The sequence below is a fragment of the Cinclus cinclus genome, chromosome 5 (genome assembly GCF_963662255.1).
Source record: "Cinclus cinclus chromosome 5, bCinCin1.1, whole genome shotgun sequence".
Taxonomy (NCBI): Eukaryota; Metazoa; Chordata; class Aves; order Passeriformes; family Cinclidae; genus Cinclus; species Cinclus cinclus.
The window spans coordinates 73,054,473-73,075,900 of record NC_085050.1 but is presented as its reverse complement, the minus strand read 5'-3'; the positions used below and the strand labels follow the sequence as shown (position 1 = coordinate 73,075,900).

The 21,428-nt window shown below is 45.4% G+C and overlaps 2 protein-coding genes across 6 annotated transcripts; both read left to right on the top strand.

The window, feature by feature from the left end:
• Window positions 1-354: 354 nt before the first annotated feature.
• Window positions 355-11,363, top strand: SDAD1 (SDA1 domain containing 1). Of its 5 annotated transcripts, none has more exons than XM_062493191.1 (22): window positions 355-497; window positions 591-695; window positions 861-959; window positions 1,070-1,180; window positions 1,701-1,772; window positions 1,859-1,959; window positions 2,236-2,293; window positions 2,476-2,550; window positions 2,909-3,010; window positions 3,261-3,330; window positions 3,724-3,827; window positions 4,317-4,374; window positions 4,911-4,969; window positions 5,291-5,367; window positions 5,673-5,770; window positions 6,168-6,244; window positions 6,601-6,733; window positions 7,662-7,759; window positions 8,213-8,409; window positions 8,894-8,978; window positions 9,350-9,511; window positions 11,015-11,363. In XM_062493191.1, the coding sequence occupies exons 1-22, from the start codon at window positions 408-410 to the stop codon at window positions 11,063-11,065; spliced, it is 2,082 nt and encodes a 693-aa protein (XP_062349175.1). In that variant the 5' UTR covers window positions 355-407; the 3' UTR covers window positions 11,066-11,363. The 5 variants fall into 5 exon arrangements, with proteins under 5 accessions (XP_062349175.1, XP_062349176.1, XP_062349179.1 ...); XM_062493192.1 differs by having other exon boundaries at window positions 7,662-7,763; window positions 8,217-8,409; XM_062493195.1 differs by lacking the exon at window positions 1,070-1,180 and having other exon boundaries at window positions 7,662-7,763; window positions 8,217-8,409.
• Window positions 11,364-12,917: 1,554 nt separating this feature from the next.
• Window positions 12,918-20,623, top strand: NAAA (N-acylethanolamine acid amidase). Its single transcript, XM_062494060.1, has 10 exons — window positions 12,918-13,087; window positions 13,209-13,373; window positions 14,838-14,964; window positions 15,709-15,799; window positions 17,538-17,614; window positions 18,074-18,246; window positions 18,566-18,628; window positions 19,156-19,222; window positions 19,695-19,723; window positions 20,548-20,623. Exons 1-10 carry the CDS (start codon window positions 12,918-12,920, stop codon window positions 20,621-20,623), a joined length of 1,038 nt encoding a protein of 345 aa, XP_062350044.1.
• The last annotated feature ends 805 nt before the right edge of the window (window positions 20,624-21,428 follow it).

Below are 21,428 nucleotides of genomic sequence, written 5' to 3'. Positions count from 1 at the left end.
CTAAGCTTAATTAACGCTTTTTCTTCAGCGAGAATTCCCTTCTATCGCTGACCATTTCTGCTGTGAATGTTGGAGCTGTAGTGTGACGCGCACATCAGAGAACAGAGCGAGCTCTGGAGGGGCGAGGCCGAAGTGCTGAGGAGCGGCTGCGGTCCGTGCCGTGCCCCGCTCCGTGTTTAACCCCGCGGAGCTGCCCCGGCCCCAGTCCCGAGGGAAGCGATGCCGGCCCGGAGCCGCTTCTCCCTGCCCACAGCTTCTACCAGCAGAGGGCGCTGTGCGGAGCGCGCTTTCCGCATAGGTTTGTCCCTCGGCGGCGGCCGTCGGGAGCGGGCCAAGATGGCGGCGGCCAGCTGAGCGCTCGCGTGGTGCGCTCCCGGTGCCCGCTCCCCGTGCCCGCTCTCGCAGCCATGTCGGGCCGCCAGGGCAACAAACTACCCAGCAACCTGCCCCAGCTGCAGAACCTCATCAAGCGAGACCCCACCTCCTACACCGAGGAGGTACGCACCGGGGAATGGTTGGGGCGGGCTGCGGGACGGGCACGGTGGTACGGGCGGGTGTCGCTCAGCTGCCGTTGTTCTCTGTGTTCGCAGTTCCTGCAGCAATACCACCACTACCAGTCCCATGTGGAGATCTTCACTTTCCAGCCGGACAAGCCCAGTAAGGAGCTGGCCGAGCTGCTGATGTTTCTGGCGCAGGTGAGCCCCTGGGCGCCAGCGGCTGTGGCCTCCTGTGCTTGGTACCGGCCTCAGTGGCCATTACCGATGACAAACAATTAAACTTCCTGCTGGCGTACCCCTTGGCCCGCCTGTGAGGTAACCCCAGGTGTGCTCTAGAGCCTTCACTTTTCCTGTCCCTTGCAGGTTGCCCACTGCTACCCCGAGCACATGGCCAGCTTCCCGCAGCAGCTGAAGGAGCTGCTCGCCTACCACCACACGGTCCTGGATCCCGACCTGCGCATGGTGAGACCCGCCTTGGGCTCTCCCTGCCCTTTGTGTGTGCTGAGAGCTTGCAGTTTGCTTCTCAAGGAAGAGGAGCTGCGGAGGAATGTGAAATCTGGCTTCTCTTACAGACCTTCTGTAAGGCTCTGATCCTGCTGAGAAACAAGAATCTAATAAATCCCACGAGTTTGCTGGAGCTCTTCTTTCAGCTGCTGCGGTGTCATGATAAACTGCTACGAAAGGTAAGGTGTGCCGACACAAATCTGCGTTTCCAGTGTGTTTGGACCCACTTGCCAGAGGTAATGCCAGAATAGGCAGTTATTCTCTGCTTGGTTGGGAAAAGAGAGTTGAAAGTGCTCAGCAGTGTCAGCAATCAGTGCTAGAGGCAGGGCTCCAGCTCTGTGTTGGACTACTGAGTTCTGCTGCTGTCAACACCTTGCTGTTGCAGGTTGTTGGCTTGACCTGTTTGGGATTGAGCAGTTGGGTTCTGTCTGCAGCTGAGAAACGTGGCTGCAGAGCCAGCCTGAATGAAGCAGGGGCAGGATTTGAAGTAGTATTTGATGCTGTTCATTGTCCTGTCTTGCTGTACTGTAAATTCAGTATGGTTTTCAAATGCATGAGTCTTCAGAGGATGCCTTGCTGTTCTTTTTGCTGCTGTACCTTGGTGCTGTTCCCAGAGGTGATCAGCTGGGCCCCCTGTCAGTGCCTGGGCACAGGGTTGCCTGTGTGTGTTAGCACTCCCTGTCATCTCTCCACTTGCAGACCTTGTACACTCACATTGTGACGGACATCAAGAATGTCAATGCCAAACACAAGAACAACAAAGTGAACACGGTAGGTGCTTTGGCTTCCATGTGTGCTTTGAACTGACCTCCTGCTATTGAAGACCTCTAAAAACATGTTTTCAACTTCTTTTTTAGGCACTGCAGAACTTCATGTACACAATGTTGAGAGACAGCAATCCCACTGCTGCCAAGATATCACTGGATGTGATGATAGAGCTTTACAGAAGGAACATTTGGTGCGTGTGCCAGGCTTGTGCTGATTTGCCATTTATTGTGGGGCACGTGGGTGTCATTTATGGCACTTAGTCCAAAACATAATGCAGAGAATAGTGACTTAGATTTCCTAATTGTAGACCAGTGGAGATGTAACCTGTGCCAAGGAATTTAGCTGAGAAGAAACAATGTCTTGTGTGAAATGAGTTACTTAAAGATTTGCTGAAAAGTGATTTTCTGAGAGTAATGTGAAATGGCTGGATTTGAAATAAAACATGTGTTTTTTTTTTTTTTTCCAGGAATGATGCCAAAACAGTCAATGTCATCACAACTGCCTGCTTTTCCAAAGTGACCAAGGTGAGAACAGAAATCTCTGATAGACTGGATGTTACCTTGCCTTTTAGACTGTAACTTGGTTTATTTTCTGGACAGATCTATGCCTATTAAAAAAACTGGCTAAGTCTTTGCACAGCTTAAGGTGTGGGTGTAGGGTGGCTGTAAATTGTACTAGCTTGTCCCACATGAACTCAACTTTTCAGGTGTTAGTTGCTGGTTTGAAGTTCTTTCTTGGCAAAGATGAGGATGAGAAGCAGGACAGTGAGTCGGAGTCTGAGGTGAGTGCCGTGACCAAATATTCTCTTCTCTGTTTTTCAGACATGTTATTGATTCAGTCATCTTGTTAACTCTGCCTCTGTGTTACTCACTGTGCTATCATCTAGCTGTCTCCAGATGTTTCTGTGGCTCACAAACAATTTCAGTGTCTGACAGCTGACCTTGAGTGATGGCAGGATGTCTTTGCTGTCTGTTAAAAGAGAAAGACTGAGAGCTCTTTTCTTTCTAGATGCTGGTACCTATGTGTTCTGACATTTAAGGTAGTTTTCAGCGTGTGTGGTATTGCAAACTATTGCTAGCTTGTTTCTGAGATGGCCATTTGAAGCTTGGGTTACCTGAGTGTTGTGGACCTTCCCCAAGGATGATGGCCCCACCGCCAGAGATCTGATGATGCGCTACGCGACCAACAAGAAAACCACCAAACGCAAGAAGAAACTGGAGAAAGCCATGAAGGTCCTCAAGGTGAGGAGAGGGCTGCCTGACTTTCCATCATCTTGTTTAATCCTTCTGGTAGAAGTAGTCCAGTCGTTGCCCTGCTTGTTTAGCTGCAGGTGGCAGATAAGGCTGTGTGGTTGAAAATGGGAGTGGTTTTGAAAATCCAGGAATAGTTTTTAAAATCTTTTTGAAGAGACAGCAGTCTTCTGACAGCAGCCTTGAAACTCAAGCCCTTTACTCATAGAAAGAAATGTCTTTTACTCTTGTTTCTATGCAGAAGCAGAAAAAGAAGAGCAAGCCAGAGGTGTTCAACTTCTCTGCCATTCACTTGATTCATGATCCCCAAGGTGAGAGTGCCGTGAACTCTTAGTGGGATTTATGTTAATCTAACAGCACTTCATTTGGTCTTTATTTGTTCCTGTGGACCTCTGTGGATATGATTTTCTCAGATCAACCCAGAATGTATCTAAAACTTTAGTTTTCAATGCTTACTCAGTGCTTGTGGTGTTGGGGAACATCAGTCAGTTCCCTCTGCTTAACCTGTGCACAGCAGACTTTTAGGCATATGGGAAGTGAAATAACCCATTGGAATCAATGCTTTGGTGACCTTGAATTTGTTCTGTGAAAGGGCCCTGGGGCTTCAAAAGAAAAAATCCAACTGCCTCCTCTGACCATAGTCCCGTTGGGGTTCTGTGTTGTGCTCTTTTGGTCTACTGCCAATGTGCTTTTGCTTTTTCCAGACTTTGCTGAGAAACTGATGAAGCAGCTGGAGAACTGCAAGGAGCGATTTGAAGTGAAGATGATGCTCATGGACCTAATATCCAGGCTTGTTGGAATACACGAGGTGTGTACTTGGATCATTTTACTTGGATCAACTGTGGTGATCAGTTGGTAGCCAGCCTGGTTTGGGAGTGAGCAAATTCTGGCCTTGTGCCTCTGGGAAATAAGGTTTAATTTTTCCAAATTATGTCCAAAAGTGTGTAGGGATGGTCAGGGAGTTGCCAGCAGGCCTTGTGGAATGGCACAGTGGTACAGACTTTGTCGTACTGACTCTTGCTAGAGAAGAGGAGAGGGTACTCCTGGTCTGGAGTAGCTGAGCTGGCCCTAAAGAGTAGAGGAGAACTTTGTGCTTCCTTCCTGGGAAGCTGCTCATCCTGACCACAGAGTTGTCAGTCAGGTGGTGCTGGACAAGAGGTAAACTGGCAGCTCCTGCTCTTGGAGGGTTTTGTGCAGACTATCCTGTAATAAGATGAGATGGTTTTACCTTGTTTCACCTTCTGAAGGTGCTCTCAAGTTCAAAGACGCAAAGATAATGTTACTATTTTCCTTGCAGCTTTTTCTTTTTAATTTCTACCCCTTTGTTCAGAGGTTCCTCCAGCCCCATCAGAGGGGTAAGTAGCTACTCTAGGTACTCCTGATCCATCGTGTCTCATGTTGAGGCATTTGGTGGGAGTGGTAGTGTAAATGGACTGGTAGCAGTGGTCTGGTGGGAAGCAGGAGCAGTCCAGTGGGGACAAAGGAAGTGCAAGTTCCTCAGTGCCACAAGTGCTGAGTACTTGTGTGGAGGCTGTGTGCGCTCAGGGCTCCTTACCTGAGGATTTGAGAAGCTTCAGCAAAGGAATACAAGCAGTCTGAGTCCCTAATCCTGACTAGCTAAGCTAAGTGTAATGGCCTTATGCTGCTTCCTTTTCTGGGTGTTTGACTCCACTTCTGGAGCATTTCCTTTTGCTTTAGCTGGCTATTGCAGCTGGTTGGATGCCAGAGGAGTTTCCTCATCCTTGGTGGGAGAGGAGAAACACTTATCCCAAAGAAGTTCAGGCTTGAATAGTTTTGGGCCTGACTGAGCAAGTTGAGTTTTAAGGGATGTGTTTATTAGCTGGAGCAAGCTGCAGCAATTTTTTTGGGCATCTTCCTGCTTTTCTTCCAGAAGTGACAAAGATTCTTCTGTTTGCTGCACAGGCTTCACATCAGCTGGTACCACCTGAGGTCAGTGTTCCACCTGTGATGGATATTAAATGGGGAACAGGCCAGCGTGGAAATGCAACTGTGTGTCTGGGGAGGGGGAATGGTCAGCTTATGGTAATTACAGAAATTTTTACAACTTCTGAGGCATTGCTTCATTGGGTCGGGGGTGGAGCAGGCAAGATGTTTGTTTTATTTGCTGCAAGAAAAATAATATTTGCAAAATATCTGTGGGCTGTACTGGCATGTTGTGATGTGTGTTTCTATGAAAAAGGATCTGTCTGTTAACAGCATCTAAGTGTGTCAAGTTTTTATTAAGTAAGTATTTTTCTTTCTAATTTTCAGATTATCCAGTCAGTGTTGATGACCATTGCCAACAACTTTGTTACAGACAAGAATTCTGGGGAGGTCATGACTGTAGGGTGGGTACAGAATTGCATGAGTCATGTCAGACTCCCAATGTGGGAAAATATATATGTTTTTTTAAACCACTTGCAGCTTACTCCTGTTACTTGTGCTATGCTTTCAGTAAGCTGCTTGAGTTAAAGGTTTGTTAGCTTCAACTTTCTGTATTTTTGCTTGGAGTGTTTTATGATGGCTTTCTCCTGTTACACCAAATGTTGTGTAAATGCTGTGTAAAGTTCTTCAAGTTTCAGGTAATTCAATTTGTAAGTGGCACTTTCTCATAATTGGCATTGAGGAAATAATTAATTTTCCATGTTTTTAGAATCAACGCAATAAAAGAAATCACTGCAAGGTGTCCCTTAGCCATGACTGAAGATCTGCTCCAAGACCTTGTTCAGTACAAGACACATAAAAATAAAAGTAAGTATTCCATGGACATGACTTTCAACTCCTCTTTCCTGCCTTACATGGTCTTCAGTTACAGCCTTCATGGCAGTGCTGTCCTAATTGCTGTTGACAGGCTGAGGCCGTTTTCAGGGTTTGGGTGACATCTCTCTTATTTGCCATGTGTAGCCATGGGAGACAAAACAGTAAAGGGTGGTTATGAGAGTGGAACTAATGGACACAAATAAAGCAAGGAAAGGGATTGTTAAGAAGAGTTAACCTTGAGGGAAGTGCTGGGTACTAGACCAGAGAAATTAGAGGGAGCCATCATCACAAGGAAGATGTGAGTTGGCTGTAAATGCTGGTCATCTGTGTGGGCTTTTGGGTTTGCTCAGAGGTCTGCTTTTTTCCTGACTATCTCATTTCTGGGCAGATGTGATGATGTCTGCAAGAACTTTGATACACCTGTTCCGCTCTCTGAATCCAGAGATGCTGCAGAAGAAGTTCAGGGTAGGTGTTGGATGTGTTTCGCACTTGGTAAAATCTGATGCGCTCAAAAATGATGAGACTTGGTCTCAGTATTCTCTTGAGAAGGTGGAGTTAAGTCTGTGTTCTTCCTCTGCCTGCTGCCTTTGGACGTGGCGTGCTATCCACGTTTTCTCAGTTCAGTTTCATCTAACTCTACGGTTACGTCATGCTCCTGAAGTTCAGCTGCGTTCCTAGATGCATTCAACTCAAGTAAATAAATTCTGCATGAAATAAGGAAAGGTCTTTGGACTCACACCCTCCTGTTCCTCTAGGTATTTTCATAGATTGGTGGATATTACAAGAGCGGTCTGCTTCATGTGTGTTTTGTTAATGTACAGGGTAAACCTACCGAGGCCTCGGTGGAAGCCAGGATTCATGAATACGGAGAACTGGATGCCAAGGACTACATTCCAGGAGCAGAAGTACTGGAGGTCGAGGAGCAAATGGAAAAAGAAGGAACCCAAGACGAAGGTTGGCCTTTTTTCTTTTAAGAATTCTGCTTTGGGCATCACCTCCACTATGATTTCATGTGGACATGGAACCCGGTGTTTGTGCATTTAGTTTCCTGCAGTGCTGTGCCTTGGCTTGCACATGTCTATCCTTGAGTAAGTGCAGTTTGTCGGTAGGGTTTCTTGCCGTGTTCCTTTTTATGATATTTGGTACTGTGGTGCTTTTTTCCTCCACGCTGACACGGGGAAGCTGAGGGGCAGACAGTACGGCTGTGAACTTTGTGTTCCGTTTCCCCTAAGTAAAACCTTTGGAATATTACAGAGCATCAAAATAATAGTTGGATATAATATTTGGCTTATTTAAGTCAGTTCCTGTGTAAATGCTTTACACACCCTGGGACCCTTGCTTGAGTTGGGGAAAAAAAGAGATGGAGGAGTCTTTAATAAAAGCAAGGCAGAGTTTGGCAAATGTGGTGTGAGTGCCTTGAAGGTGCTGTAGGAGCTGCTGTGCTGGAGGAATGAAGGCCCTGCTGGGACAGGCTGTGTAGTGATCACTCGAGCACTGCTGAAGCTGCAGACTTGAGCACATCAGCCAGCACAGCAGTGAAAAGCAATTCTTAGACTCTCCTAACTAACCTGGCTATAAATCACAGTACTTGTCCACTTGGTTTAGGTGCCTGGGAGTGGGGAATGCTATTGCTGAGGAGCATAATCAGTGCCTGCTAACTCCTGTGGTGCTTCAGGCTGTCCCAAATGCACCTTGCTTTCTACATCTTGCCCTGGAGATGAGAAGTGAGCTTTGCAGAGCATAGCATGGATCATGTCCCAGGGCAAAATGCAATTAGGAGATGGGTGAAATAAATGCAAGGCAGTGAGAGCAATTAATTATTGCCAGGCTGGGTAGTGAAGATGAATCTGTGTCAAGAGCCCTGTGCTTGTTCCCTGAGCAGATGGCTGGGAAAGTGCTAGTCTGAATGAGGAGGAGGACAATGACGATGGAGAATGGATTGATGTGCATCACTCATCAGATGAGGAGCAGCAACAAGTTGTGAGTTCCGTGTCTTCACAATGCCAAATACAAATGAGTTTTGTTAATCCCAGACCTGATCCTTTTGCTCTTCACCTTCTTGTGGCTGCTGTTAAATACCTACCCAGGCCTTCAGAGCGAGCTGTCCTGAAGCAGTGAGGCTCAAGTGCTGTTCAGCAGCGCTGCTCAAGTATGCATGTTGTTAGGGTGGGAGGGGAGAAGGAGGAGTGCTCTCTCAGGGCTCAGTGCTTTCAGAGCTGTAATAATCCCGTGAGAGCTTGTACTCCCAAAATCTGGTGTGCGTGTACTCCTTTCAGACACTGTGGATATGAGAGAAGGAAAAACCCAGACATCTGGCTGTAGCATTTCCCAACAATCGTGCTGTTGCATGATGTATATATGGGATGCAAGGATCATGGATTGTGCTGCGGGAGTGGTTTGGAAAGCTCTGATTGTTTTGTACCTTTTCCAAAGGCAGAAAAAGTAAAAAGCATGCCCATAGAGGAACGAAAAGCCAAAGCTGCAGCAGTCAGTACAAGCAGGCTGCTGACTCAGGAAGACTTCAAGAAAATACGTCTTGCCCAGCTTTCCAAAGAACTTAATTCTGCACCTGGCAAAGCTGCAAAGAGGAAATATATTGAAGTAGATGATGATGAGGAGGAGGAGGGCAGGTAGGATATGGCCTTTTAGTGCTTTTTCTTACCTGTCTTCTAATGATACAGCTCTTCATTGCAGCAGGGCGCAGAGCTCTGCTGTTGATTGGTGTTCCCTGGTGACAGCTAGAGGCTAGAATGGATGCTGGGCTGGGCGTTTGCTTATACCTGGCAAAAAGATATGAGGAGCTTGTGTAAGGTTTGAGACGGTTTGACTTGTTCAGGCCAAGAAGCCTGAGAGGGGGGGTTTGTAGCAGTAGCTGCTTGATTACAGCTTCAGTGTTTATTAAACTTGGTGAAAAAGTAGGATTTAATAAGTAGGTGACTTTTTAATGAATATCCCACACATGAGGAGCAGCCCAAAGGGAACAAGAGCAGTTGTGTCTAAATGAATGGTGAGACAGTGGCCTGAGGTGGGTGAGAGACAAAGGGTGAAGAGGGCAGCTTCTTTTCCTTGCCAGATGAAGTTTTGTGTGGTGACACTTAGTGGATTTGCTTGTAGGGGGGAGTTGCTTTCACTCAGAGATATTGAGCATCTGCATAAGAAGCCCAAGTCGGACAAGGAGACCAGACTGGCTACTGCAAAGGTGAGGAGCTAGCATTTTCTGTATCTTGTCCTTCTGGGTTTGGGTTTGTCTTGTGCAGGAGGAAATGCTGAGGCTGCACATCTAACAGCTGCCGTGTGGGTTTTGAGAGGTGATGTGTTTGGTTCTTTGCTGTTGCATTTTGGCTGTAACAAATGAACAATCTCCTGCTGGTCACATGTGACTGTGGAAATGCATACAGATCCAATTGTCACTGTTAGTTAATAAATGCAGCCATATGGGAGAAGGCATGTATGAACACAGTTATCCTGAACCCAGATTTGTTGTTACTGCCATAGAACCTGTTACCATCGGGGAGGAGATGTTGATGGCAGGTTAAGGAAAATAACCCCCTGTTGCACTGTCTGTTCTAGGCTGGAAAAACGGACAGAAAAGAATTTGTGAAGAAGAAAACCAGAATTAACCCATTTGCCAGCTCTTCCAACAAAGAAAAGCAGAAGAATAAGAACTTCATGATGATGAGATACAGCCATAGTGTCCGGACCAAGAACAAGCGTTCCTTTAGGGACAAACAGGTAATGTTTCATGTTGGAGGTGGATGGGGCAGTGGGAGCAGTCATTTGTGATCCAAGTGTAGTGCTGCCTGCCCTCTGGCCTGAGGTGTTGGTGCTGGAACTCGGAGAAAGCCTGTGGCTTAGTTTGCCCAAGTCCTGCCCCAGAGGAAGAGCTACTTTGCAGGTTATGGTTCACTCTCCATAGTCTCTGACCTTTGTCTTGTTAATATTCTATCACAGACTCGACTGTCCTGGCCCAGAGGTCATCTAATAGCTTGTCCCAAATGTTTGTGAGGAGTAAATGTAAATACTATTTATCAGCTATTTGTAGCTGCTGTTTAGCAAAAAATTACTTGAGTTGAACAGTAGTTTCACGCTAATGCTGCTCTCAGTGCTGAAGCCCCTGCCAGTCTAGGGCTTTACGAGGTGTTATTAACTCAGCTCATCCAAATACGTTGAGGGAGCTTGCAGAAGAATCCAGTGGTCCAGTTGTTTTTTCTTCCCAGATTGTGTTTTGTGCAAGTCTTTACATGCTGCTTTGAGTTGTTTCCAGCATCATGCATATTATCCAAATGCTATTTGGCTACAGTTTGTTGCCTTAGGAAGGGGCAAGACAGGAACTGTTACGAGAGTCAGTAGAGAACATCTGAAGTTCTGCTGGGCAGGAAGATGTGGACTAGTATCCTCTACATGTGTGTTTGGTGTATTTGTGCTTAACTTCAGTTAAGGCTGACAGTATTGAAAGCAGCTCTCAAAACACACACAACAGGCTGCAAATGAACAATCCAGGCATTTCAGGAAGCTGCTGTTTACAGGTATACTTGGCTTAGTTATCTTAAAATCAAGTCTTGAAAGATTTTGTCCTTATTAATATTTTAAAATCAGATGTAATGGCTGAATGGCATTTTTTTATGTTTTTCCCATGTATGTTAGGCTACAGCACTAATCTGTTAACCAGATGTGTTTTGAGTGGGTTGAGGCTCACAGCTCTATGGTGTTGCATTCTACTGCACTTAATAGTGGTAAGATAAAATGGCCTGCTTGCTGTAGTCCAGAGCTAGCCCCTTTACTACCTTAAAACATGTTAGAAGCACAATAATATTTCTTAAAGGTGATAATGGCACTCAAAAATTATTCTTCCCCCCTTAAAAAGTAGCTTTGTAGTACTCCTTCACAAAACACCAATTTTACTTACCTCTCAGCTGAACTGTGACTTTGATCTCTTCTGTTTCAAATGACTGAGTAGAGTAGTTAGCTGTAATCTTCATTGCAGAGGATTTGGTAATGCCCAGCTTTTTAGTTGTACTGTGGAATTAGGTAAATAACCCCAGTGTTTCTGCTGCTGTAATTGTTAGCATTTGCATTGCTGCTCTCAGTTTTTTTGAGCCCAGTTGATCACCTCTTAGTGTTTTGATCAGAGGTTAAAGAAATTGATAAGAGTTCTGATGTGGTCATGGTGGTGTGTGGTGTTTTCTCAGTTATTATGCTCCTTACCTGAATATTCCTCTCTTGTTTTGTGGTTAGCTGGCTCTTAGAGATGCACTTCTGAAAAAGAGAAAACAGCTGCTAAAGTAAAGGCTGGAGAGAGCTTCGTCACCCTGGAGATGCTTATTTCCACCCACATCACCCTGAGGGAAAGGAGGACTGTGTCCCTTCGGGATCTAGCTCCCGTCTGTTTGGAAATGCAAATGGAACTCTTGCAACCTGATGGATACTGCATCAGTAGGACAGAGGCCTTAATCCTTGGAGAATTTGAATTTGTTTTTAAAGCATTCCGGGGAAGAAAGCCATTGTATTTTTATTCTGTGTAATTTACTTACAGTGGGTTTTGTATGTGTAAGTATTAAAATACACACAAGTGTGGTAAAATTTCTACTTGAAGCAATTAATGACTAAGCATCAGAAAGGAAAAAGAATATTCTGGTCAGTCTATAAAGCATGTGGTTATAGTGTTTGTGCCTGTCTTTAGGGGAGTGACTGTTCAGACAGAGTGAGCTGTTGTCTAAGCAGCTGGCTTTAACCAATATAATAATACCAAATTGATCTGTGATGCAGGTAAAATTAATTCAAGAGTTGTGGGGAAGAGCAATTAATTATGGCTTACTAAAATATGAAAAATAACATTATTGTATTGGGTGGTGGGTTTTTTTGTTGCCATTTAAATACAAAAAGAGCATCACGTGCCAGAGAAAAAAACAATGTTTTTCTATAGTGATGTGCCTTCCGGTGGACTTGCTGGTGTCTCTTGGCAAGTACATGCAACAGTCATGTGGATGTCTGGGTTCTTTGTCTAAGGCTGGACTTGTGCTTTAGCCTTGACCTCTGTGGGACCATTAATGGATTCTTTGTATCTTCCCCAGCCACCTGTTTTAATGGAGTTGATAAAGTATTTATAACTTGAGGGAGGTATTTATGTAATGCTTTTTCATAGTCTGTTAGAAAATCTATTTCTTTGTGTTCTAGAAACAGATGCCACATGCACAGTATAATGGAAACACATTTGGTGGGGTGCTTTTTTCTTTTTTAGGAAGCCAGATTAACTTTCATGTCCCACGTGGGAGTTAACTTAGCTATTTTTTGAATATGTATTTGTTATAACTTTAATGCTTGCTTGTATGGATTTTGTTTTGGTTGTCATGCTGCTTCCTAGAGAAAAAAAAAAAAACAACTTAGGAGATGCTTAAGGGAGTGAAGAACCAAGTAGGTTTGTGGGGTTTTTTTTACAGCTTTGTGTTTTATTCAAATTGCATGTTCTTGCTGTGGTAAGGGCAGGGACTGGTAGTCGGCAAGGAGAGCAGTGAGCTGTCAGAGCTCTTGGGTGGAGGAGGAGTTCATATAGCTAGCTGGGAGCTGGAGTGCTGAGGGGATGGAGTGTGGGTTGGACCCAAAGGTAGGGGGAGAAGGAAAGTGCGATCTGTAAACCACAGTTGTAAGGGTGGGGGCGTTTTTTCTGCTGAACCCCTGAGCAGTTTCCCTTCTTGTGCACGTGTCCAGTAACGAATAACCTCTGACACTGCAAGGAAGTGGTAGTTTTTTGCCCCTGCGGCAGAGGACAAATGTCTAGTCTCCTCTCTCCGCTCTTGTTTACAGGCTTTCGGTGTCAGCCGGCATGCTGCCAGCTCTGCCAGGCGTGGCTCTGTCCCCTCTGCCCTCGTTCTGGAAGCGGTACTGTTGCACCGGCTTTCACCAGCTTGGCTCAGCAGCAGCGCAGGGGCGATGCCCGTTCCCCGCTGCCCTGCGCCTGCTGCTGTGGTTTGCCGTCCCGAGTCTCACGGGTCCAAGCCGGGCGGTGACGCCTCGGGGCGGGCGGGCCGGGGCGGGCCCGCGGCGCGGGGAAAGGGCGGGCTGGCCCCGGGCAAGCGCTGCCGCTCCATCCCGCGCCATGGGCTGCGGACACCGGGCAAGCGCTGCCGCTCCATCCCGCGCCATGGGCTGCGGGCCGTGGGCGCTGCTGGTGCTGCTGTTCGGGGCGGCGGGGGCAGCGGCCCCCCTGCGCTGCAACGTGAGCCTGGACAGCCCGGCCGAGCAGCGCTGGCTGCCCGTGCTGCGGCACTTCGAGCCCGCCTTCCTGCGCGCCGCTGTCCGGCGGATCATCGAGTGCGTGCGGCCGGGCAGGCGGGGAGGGGGACGAGCGGGGCAGGGCTGCTGGAGCGGGGCAGGTCTGCCGGCTCTCAGCCGTTGGCCCGCTCTCCGCTAACCCCTCGGCTGTGTTTTGCAGCGAGAGGGTACCGAAATGGGTTCACCAGGTCATCCAGCCCATAGCAGCCGAACTGGAGATTTTCATACCGCAGCCCTTCGCGGGAGAGATTGCGGGGATGTGCAAAGCACTGGGAGTAGATCTGGGAGATGGAATCCTGCTGAACTTCGCCTATGAATCCACTGCGTAAGTGTGGGGTACTTACACGGTGTCGTACGGGTGGGTGTAGAGCTCCTGTTCGGCGGGGGTGGAGATAGAGCACGTGGTGGGTGACCTGCGCTGGGGGGGGTTTCATTCTCTTTTGGAAGATGGAATGCTGAATGGAACGAGAAACAGTTATGTTTTCTATTGGCAAGTACAGGTAGTATCTACCTGTCATGGTTTTGTGCATGTACATATACGTAAATGTATTAAATTCCAAGAATCGTTTTTGATGGGAAGGTATGTCTATCCAAAAGTGGAGATCATTGATGTTAGAAGATGATATCATGTTCCCTATTAATTAAAAATGGCCACAAAGGAGGCTAGAATAATTAGTTACTCTCTCATTTGTCTGAGAGAAACTTAATGCTAAACTACTTACTGGATTGAAGTTCACAAGGGCTGTGTAAGATTGCTTCCTGATTTGAACACGGGGAAATGACTAGTATATTTATGGCAGCAAACAAAATCTCAGTGAAAAAAATACTCAGTTTCTTTGTCTCTTTTTGCCCTAGAAATGCGGTGCAGGAGAATAATCAATACTTGGTGTTGCCTCTGGGGAGGCTAAGATATTTCTCCATGTATATTTGAGCAAATATCAAGGCATGTGGGCCCTTGTTTGCATTTGGGTTGTTATTTCTTAATGTGTAGTGCTCAGTTTATAGTATTTTTTTTTTTTTGAGTAAGGACTAATATAAAATATGATACATTTAAGTGCTGTCTGGTTTAGTGTTTCACAGAGGATACTTGCCATACTTTGCCCTGGTGAGGCCCTTGAAACTCAGTTTCTCAGCTTGGATACTAGAGAACCCCCATCAACTGGGAAAAGCCTACTTAGGTGAACAATTTTCTACCTTGATATTTTTGACAGGCAGAGTTATGCCTTCCTGAAATGACCAACTCAAAAACTACAGATAAGTTAACTCCCTAGTAATGCAATATACTCCCCCAAAAAACCTGTTTTAATTAAACCGAACTTGTTACACAAGGAGTTTGAATGCTCTTCTTTCTCTAGAGAAGTCTATTATTGAAACCGCTGATACTTGAACCAGTGTTCTTCAGTTTCATTTTTGTGACTTAATTTGAACTTAGCTACTCATGATTAAAATTATAGAGAGTCCAAATGGAAATTAAATCATCAGAATTCAATGCAGCGAGTGTGACACTCGATGGATGCTTTTAGATGTCAGCTTGTCATTGTGACTTAGAGAAGGGAAATGAAATAATTGCTTTTCCCAAGTGGAAGTGCTGCTTCCTGCTTGCCCTGTGATTTCTGACCTGCTGTGGGCTGTGGTGTGGTACTGGATCCTCGTTGTATGGTACCATTAATAAAGCACTTAGCAGAACATGAGCTCAGTTACTACCAAAGGCTGAGCTCTTGCAGGTAAAGTGTTTGAAGCAGTGTCAGAGCTGTGCCTTCAGTCATTCCTTGCCCTGTTCTGTTGGCAGGTTCTGTACCAGCATTGTCGCTCAGGATGACAAAGGGAACATTTACCACGGTCGGAACCTGGATTACGATTTTGTCGATATATTAAGCAAGATCACAGTGGATGTGCAGTTTCTAAAGGGTGGGCAGGTATGGTCTGGGGTTGGTGTGGCAGGGTGGTGATCTGTGAAGAATGGGACGGCCCTATAGCTGCTGAGATGGGGGGTTTAATGTGGGAATGGGGTTCCCATCCCAAATATACTGGATTGTTAGAGCAGCACAATTATGCTACGGGAGTGTGGGATGAACACTGATTTTCTTTCTGTTCTGGACATCCAGTTTGTGGTGATGGACTGGAAAAAGTAGAACAGTTTCATCTAATGTTGAAGATATTATTTCTAGGAGATGCTGAAAGAAGGAAATGTCAAGATGCTAAAAAATATAAGAATTATTAGGGAACATAGCAAAGAGATGGGTTTTGGCAGGAACCAATTTTAAGGCTTTTCTTTCTTTAGACCTGGTAAATTTCTGTGACCAGTAAGTGTGGTTTTAGACAAAGATTTCCAAACAACAGTTCGTTGCTAGTGCAGTTTTGGGAGTCTTATTTTTTTAAATGTTCATTAGTCCACTTTGTGAATGGCAAAGTTGCTGTTTGTTGCTTGGCAGTTTAACCTGAGCAGAAGTCTTGCAGCTATTGGTGATCCTGAACAACTGAAATACTGTGAGTTTGGGGCCGCAGAGTCCCTTTATAATTCACTTGGCATGTTGTCCTGTAACTGAAGGCACAGAGTGCTATAGTAACGTAGGTATGAAAGCTACAAAAAGAAGTACAGGCTGCAGGTTGCAACTGTGTTCTGTTCTGGAATGCTCAACTGCTCTCCTTCCTGGTTTCAGGTTGCGTACCAAGGCACCACATTTCTTGGTTATGTAGGCTTATGGACTGGCCAAAGTCCACACAAGTTCACCGTCTCTGGAAATGAAAGAGGTAAAGGAAATGTTGGCCCCAGTAGATATTGTGTGTTGTTTTTGTTGATTGTTGCCTGCCCTGGCCTTTTTGTCTCAGAGGGAACCACGAGGTTCAAGTTGCAAGGAAGGATCGCAAGTGGAATGCCTTGCCTTGCTCTCAAGCAGTGAAAGCACACTTGCCTGGTTTTGGGTGCTGTGTAGGAGGTCTTTGTCAGCAGTGTCACCTGAGCTAAAAGTGTCCAAGGATGGGGAAAGGCTTGGGAATGCTGTAACAGATGTGGTCAAGAAGACACCACTGGAGGTGGCAGAGATGGGGCTGGGATAACAAGATGCAGTTTGGACAGCAAAGAAGCAGCTCCTCTTCTGGTTTTGCTGTATTCCATGGCTGTCTGGCCTCATAAGGCATTTGCAAAGAGAGGAGGGAAAGATCTAGGGCAAAGGCAGCAGGGCTTGGAGGAATGCCTGGAGACACTAGAAAGGCCGGTGAGCAAGATCAGTAGTAGAGCAGAGTGCCGAGATATGACTAGTGACAGCTAAAACCTATAGCTGTGGGGCAGGCATGGAAGGGTCACTGCCTTCCTTGTTCCTCAGGGCTTCAGTTTCACAAGCAGTAACAGTTAAGTCCATCTCAAAGCTTGGGAAGTTGTCTCCTCTTGTATTCCTTTAAAGAAGCTGGTACTATGTTCTTCATTGGGTGACTGTTAGAACTGGCAATAAGGTACTCTCTGAATAATCATCTAAAATGTTTATTTTTCCCTTGTGATGGTGATAAGTGTTTTTCATCTTGAACAATCTGTTCTTCAACTCCTTAGCTATGCAAAAAATATTCACTCTGTGTGTTGCACCAGTGTGTTATCTCTGACTAGGGATTCTGCGCTTGCACCTCTTGCTTCCTGTTTGTTTTCTTAATGCTGCCTTGTTGGATTCACTAGATTCTTTCCGTAGTTTAAATGCCCACTGCTTCTGATTCCGGAGTAGTTAGTTAATCCTTTTGAAACTGGGGTGCCATGGGCTCCAGTTATTGGGGCAAACTGCTTTTAGTTCAGCTTAAAGGCAATTGTTAAATGTTTGGGTCTGTTGAAGGGTTTAATGGAGGAAATCTTCTATACCAAAGTCCTCTGTCTCTCCACATCCTCTTTTCACTCCCCATCTGCTGCAGTCCTGTCTGTGGGCTGCTGCTGACTTGCTTGCTTGCTTGATCTGAAAAGTGCAAGCTGTTTTCAGTTTTTTCCTACTGAACTGCTAATTGAGGGAAATGGGCGTGTGAACTAAGCCTGGAAAGCAGGATGACCAAATCAGGGTCAGGGTCTATCAGGGAACAAGCAGATTGATTTTTTATTATTTTTTTTTTTGTGTTTTGCCGAGTGTGAGTGTTAAAATAGTAAGAAGCTTGGCCTTCTAGTTTTTGCACTTTGCTCATTTTTCTCAGTAACACAAACATTATTACTACCTCTTTTTTTAGCTGTTTTATTATTTCTGTAGAATTAGTCCTGTTTTAGTATTTCAGGAAGATGAGTTATGAGGTGATTATTATCACTCCCATCATGACAGGTCTGAGATAATTTCTAGAAAGCAGGGGTGTTAGTGCAGCTGCTGTGGCTGACTGTCAGTTGGAATTATGTTGTCTGTATATGTTTCACCTGAGGCTTGTGCTCCTTGTTGGCATTTCTCCCATCAAGTGTTGATACTCTGTGCTGTTTGGGACCCTGTCTCGCTGTATATAAATTCTATGTAGAGTAATTTTCCTTTCTCCCCAGAAGGTGGTAGCTGGTGGGAAAATGCTATAGCTGCTTTCCTCAATAGGAATTACCCTGTCAGCTGGCTTGTGCGAGATGTAAGTGCTCTGATTTGTTCTTGCATTTCACAGTCCTATCACATCTGTCCTTAAACATTAGTAAATTAGATTCAGTGACACAGAAGACTAAGCAATTTGATAAGCAAGTGGATTTCTGAGGAGAAACAAAGTGTGGACCCTGTATTCAGCAGTGAGACAATTCTGGTCCTTTCAGAGGGCAACCTTCAGTGCCAAAGGTCTTGGAGAGGCTGTGCCAACACTTCCTTCCTAGGGAGTGTTTCAGCTAGCTATGACTTGTCTTAACCAGTTAAGACAGCTGTGCTCCTAGATGGTGAATACCTGTGCCAGGGGTTATTTTATACTACTTGTGTTGCTGTATTATTATTTTCAAGTAGCATTTCAGAGTCACTTAACATTTTCAGCAAAGCTGGACCTTTTGAGGATATCCCAGTGCTTGTTTTTGTGCTTAACTTCACTGTCATCTCCTTTTTGTATTAGACCCTGAGTGAAGCAGAGGACTTCCAGTCTGCTGTTCTCAGACTGGCTAGCATTCCAATCATTGCTGAAGTTTACTATATTGTGGGAGGCGTCTCACCTAAAGAAGGCATGGTCATAACGAGGAATAGAAGAGGCCCAGCAGATCTGTGGCCTCTCAATCCCTTAGATGGAGAGTAAGTAGGAAACAGCTCCTTTGTTTTTGCTTCTCGTGTTCTCTTCTGAGTGTTTGGCTTAGTGGCACAACTGCCTTGAGAGATCAGGGCACCTCTTGGTCATGGTTACAGCTGGGGATGAGAGCTCACCCACCCTGTTCCTGTTAGTTCATAGTAAAGGCTGTTATATCTACCAGCACGGGGCCCTTGGGCTTGCAGCAAGCAGAGGGAGTTGCCTTTTGAGGGAGTTTTTTCCTTTTGGCAATACAGGGATACTGTGTGTTGGACTTGATGCATTACCTACCAATTCACTTTTTGTTTGCTTGTGTGCTTCTTACAGGTGGTTTCGTGTGGAGACAAACTATGACCATTGGACTACGCCTCCCCCTTGTGATGATCGCAGGTGAACTGATTGGAAGCTCTCTGGGGAGCGAATATGTGTTTTGCAAGAGGCTGGAGGTGTGGGCAGGTGTTTTCTCCTTGAGCAGGCAGCTCTTTCAGTCCTGTAATGCCACTCTCAAGTGAATTTGTATGGTGTAGAGCAATACTCATAGATGCCAGAGGAAAGGGTGTGAGATGGTGAGTAGCATAAAGAATGAGAAATTGCAGAGATAATGCGTAGGCCAAAAACTTGTTCAGGAAGCTAAACTTAGTAGAAAGTCAGTAACTTAGATTCACAGTGCCAAAGCATTGGATGGCACTAGGGATGGGATTTTTAGGCTGGGTAGTGTGCCCAAAGGGACTGGCAGGTTCCTTCTTGTACTCATGTTCCTACTATGTACTCATCCAGTCACACAACTTGAGGTTGTTTTAAGACCAAAGCAGGCATTTCAGTGTCAAGGCCTTTAGTAAGAATGTGTTTGTGTTGGTGCTTTGTAGCCTTTGGAATAGACGAATGTGTTTAATTGATCATGTATTGCTTTCCCACAGAACTGCAGCCATCAAAGCTCTCAATGCTACTGGACAGCACAACATCAACTTCGATACACTCTTTAAGGTATTTCTCCAATTCTGCCTTGTCAGTTGCTCTTTTGAGTTGTTTCACAAAGCAGAAGTATTCTTTAATCGGGTACAAAAGCTGTGCTTTATTGTGGGGAACAAGGTTTACTGCACTGCTGTCTCTAGGGGGGTTGAAGACTGAAAGTTGTTCAAAATGCTTCTGGACTCCTGTTTAGGCCTTTTGACCAGTTCAGGTGGAAAGTGCAGGAGCTAAATCCCATAATCTTAGTGCAGTTTCTTATTTCAGGAACAGGCACTTAGTGTTAGATATGGTGAGCTTTGGCAATTGCAATGTCTTTCAGAGGGCTGTTTTTGAAAGAACTTCTGTAACATGGTCTGATGTTTAAAAGAGGGGGGAGGTCCTTGGCTTGGTTATTCCTTTCATAACTTCATCCTACTGCTCCTTCTAAATAGCCATTGATTTCCCTCTTTGCCTACCCAAATGACAACTCTTCCAACTTTCTGTACAGGTGTTGTCAGTGAAGCCGGTCTTGAACAAGTAAGTATTAAATAGAGAGATGTTGATCTGTGCCTCAGGCCACTTCAAAGTAAACCACAGATTTTTTTTATGTGCTCTTCCTTATGTGTCTGAGTCTTGCTTCCTTGCTTAGATTTTGGCTTGTGCTCATGACCCTCTGTTTTCACTTCTCCAACACTGTTCCTTTTGAGACTCCTGCTTCATTTGGGGAACTGCACTTGTTTGGGCTCAGTCTGGAAATGGGAAATGACTTTGGAGTAGTGAAACAAATGACTCTTTTGGAGGAGCTGCTGGATGTCACACTGATTCCTTTGCCCGCTTTTGGAACTTTGGGCTTGGTGTTAACACTTAGGGTAGCTTTTTCTGCATGTTCTGCTATAGCTCTGATTATGTGTAATAAAGTAAGTGGGATAAAGCTTTTAGGTACTATTTACTGGGTTTCCAAAAGTATGCCCTTCTTCCGTGCTGTTCCAGAAATTGCACTTTATGGTTTACTTTAACATGGAGCTGGGTATTTTGTCTGCATCTGTCACTGTTATTGGAGCTGGCCATTGGCAATGGCATCCTCTGCCTTGTCAATGTGAGGAAATGGGGAAAGGAAAAGGTTCCTGTCAGCTGTGGCATAGATACAGTACCAACTGTTTAATGCGCTTCTTTTGTTGTGCTATGTGGAGGAAAGCACTAAAAATTAGTGCGAATGGTCTTCAATTTGTCTTCTGCTAATCCTCCTGTACTTAAGAAGAATATTTGCTTCCACAAAAATTTGTCCTGCTGCTTTGCTGGCTAGCTAAATTCCCCTTCCTGCCTTTGCCATGTCACTCACTCTGTTGCTCTTTGCCTGCCAGTAACACAGTGTACACCACAGTCATGAGTGCTGCGCTCCCGGATCGCTACCAGACGTGGATGAGAATGGAGGAGTGAAGAGGTGCAACTGGCAGAGGTGCAAGTGGCATCTGTACTTGCACAAGCATTTATTTCAGCTGCAGAGTCACTGAGGGACAAAACATTGCAGTGTCACTCTGGTGACCCAGTCTGAATTCCTGATTCTGCTTGTTTGTTGCCCTTGGATAAACACCTTCCCTTGCTGTTTTAGAGGGGGCTAAATACTGACTCTCCTAGGGAAACTCTTGGGAGATGATCTTAGAGGTTTGATCTGAGAGGAAGGGATGGATGTTGCAACCTAAAGGTAGAGGTTCCCTCTGGGAATGTTTTGGCTCTTTACCACTGCTCGCTATAGCACTTGCTTGTCTCCAGGTGGATGATAACAGGAAGCCCTGCCAGAGGGAACTGAATCCCAGCAAGAGGGCACTTAACAATAAGAAAAATCAAGCTCTGTGGCTAATGGCCACTCACCAGTGAGTGCATATGAGCAGCACCCTTTGAGGGCTTTGTCCTGAGAATATGCAGAATAAGTCCAAGTTCTCGAGCTCACAAGGTGCCTTTATGGGACAACTTCACAGAGATGAAAATTTCTATGCCAAGAAAGTGGTTGGAAGGCCTTGGCAAGAGCACAAGAAGCTGTATTCGAGTTTAAAGAGTTTAAAAAAAGTAATGCTATTATATTTAGAGCAATTCTGTCGGGTCTGATTTTAGCAAGAGTAATTTTTTATAGAGATTGTATAGAACTTGTATTTCACTTAACCCTGGACAAACCTGTACTCTCTTGCCCATTTTTCTAGTTCAGTGCACTGAGTGAAAGCTGAAGCTGTGCAAGACAAATGTGCTT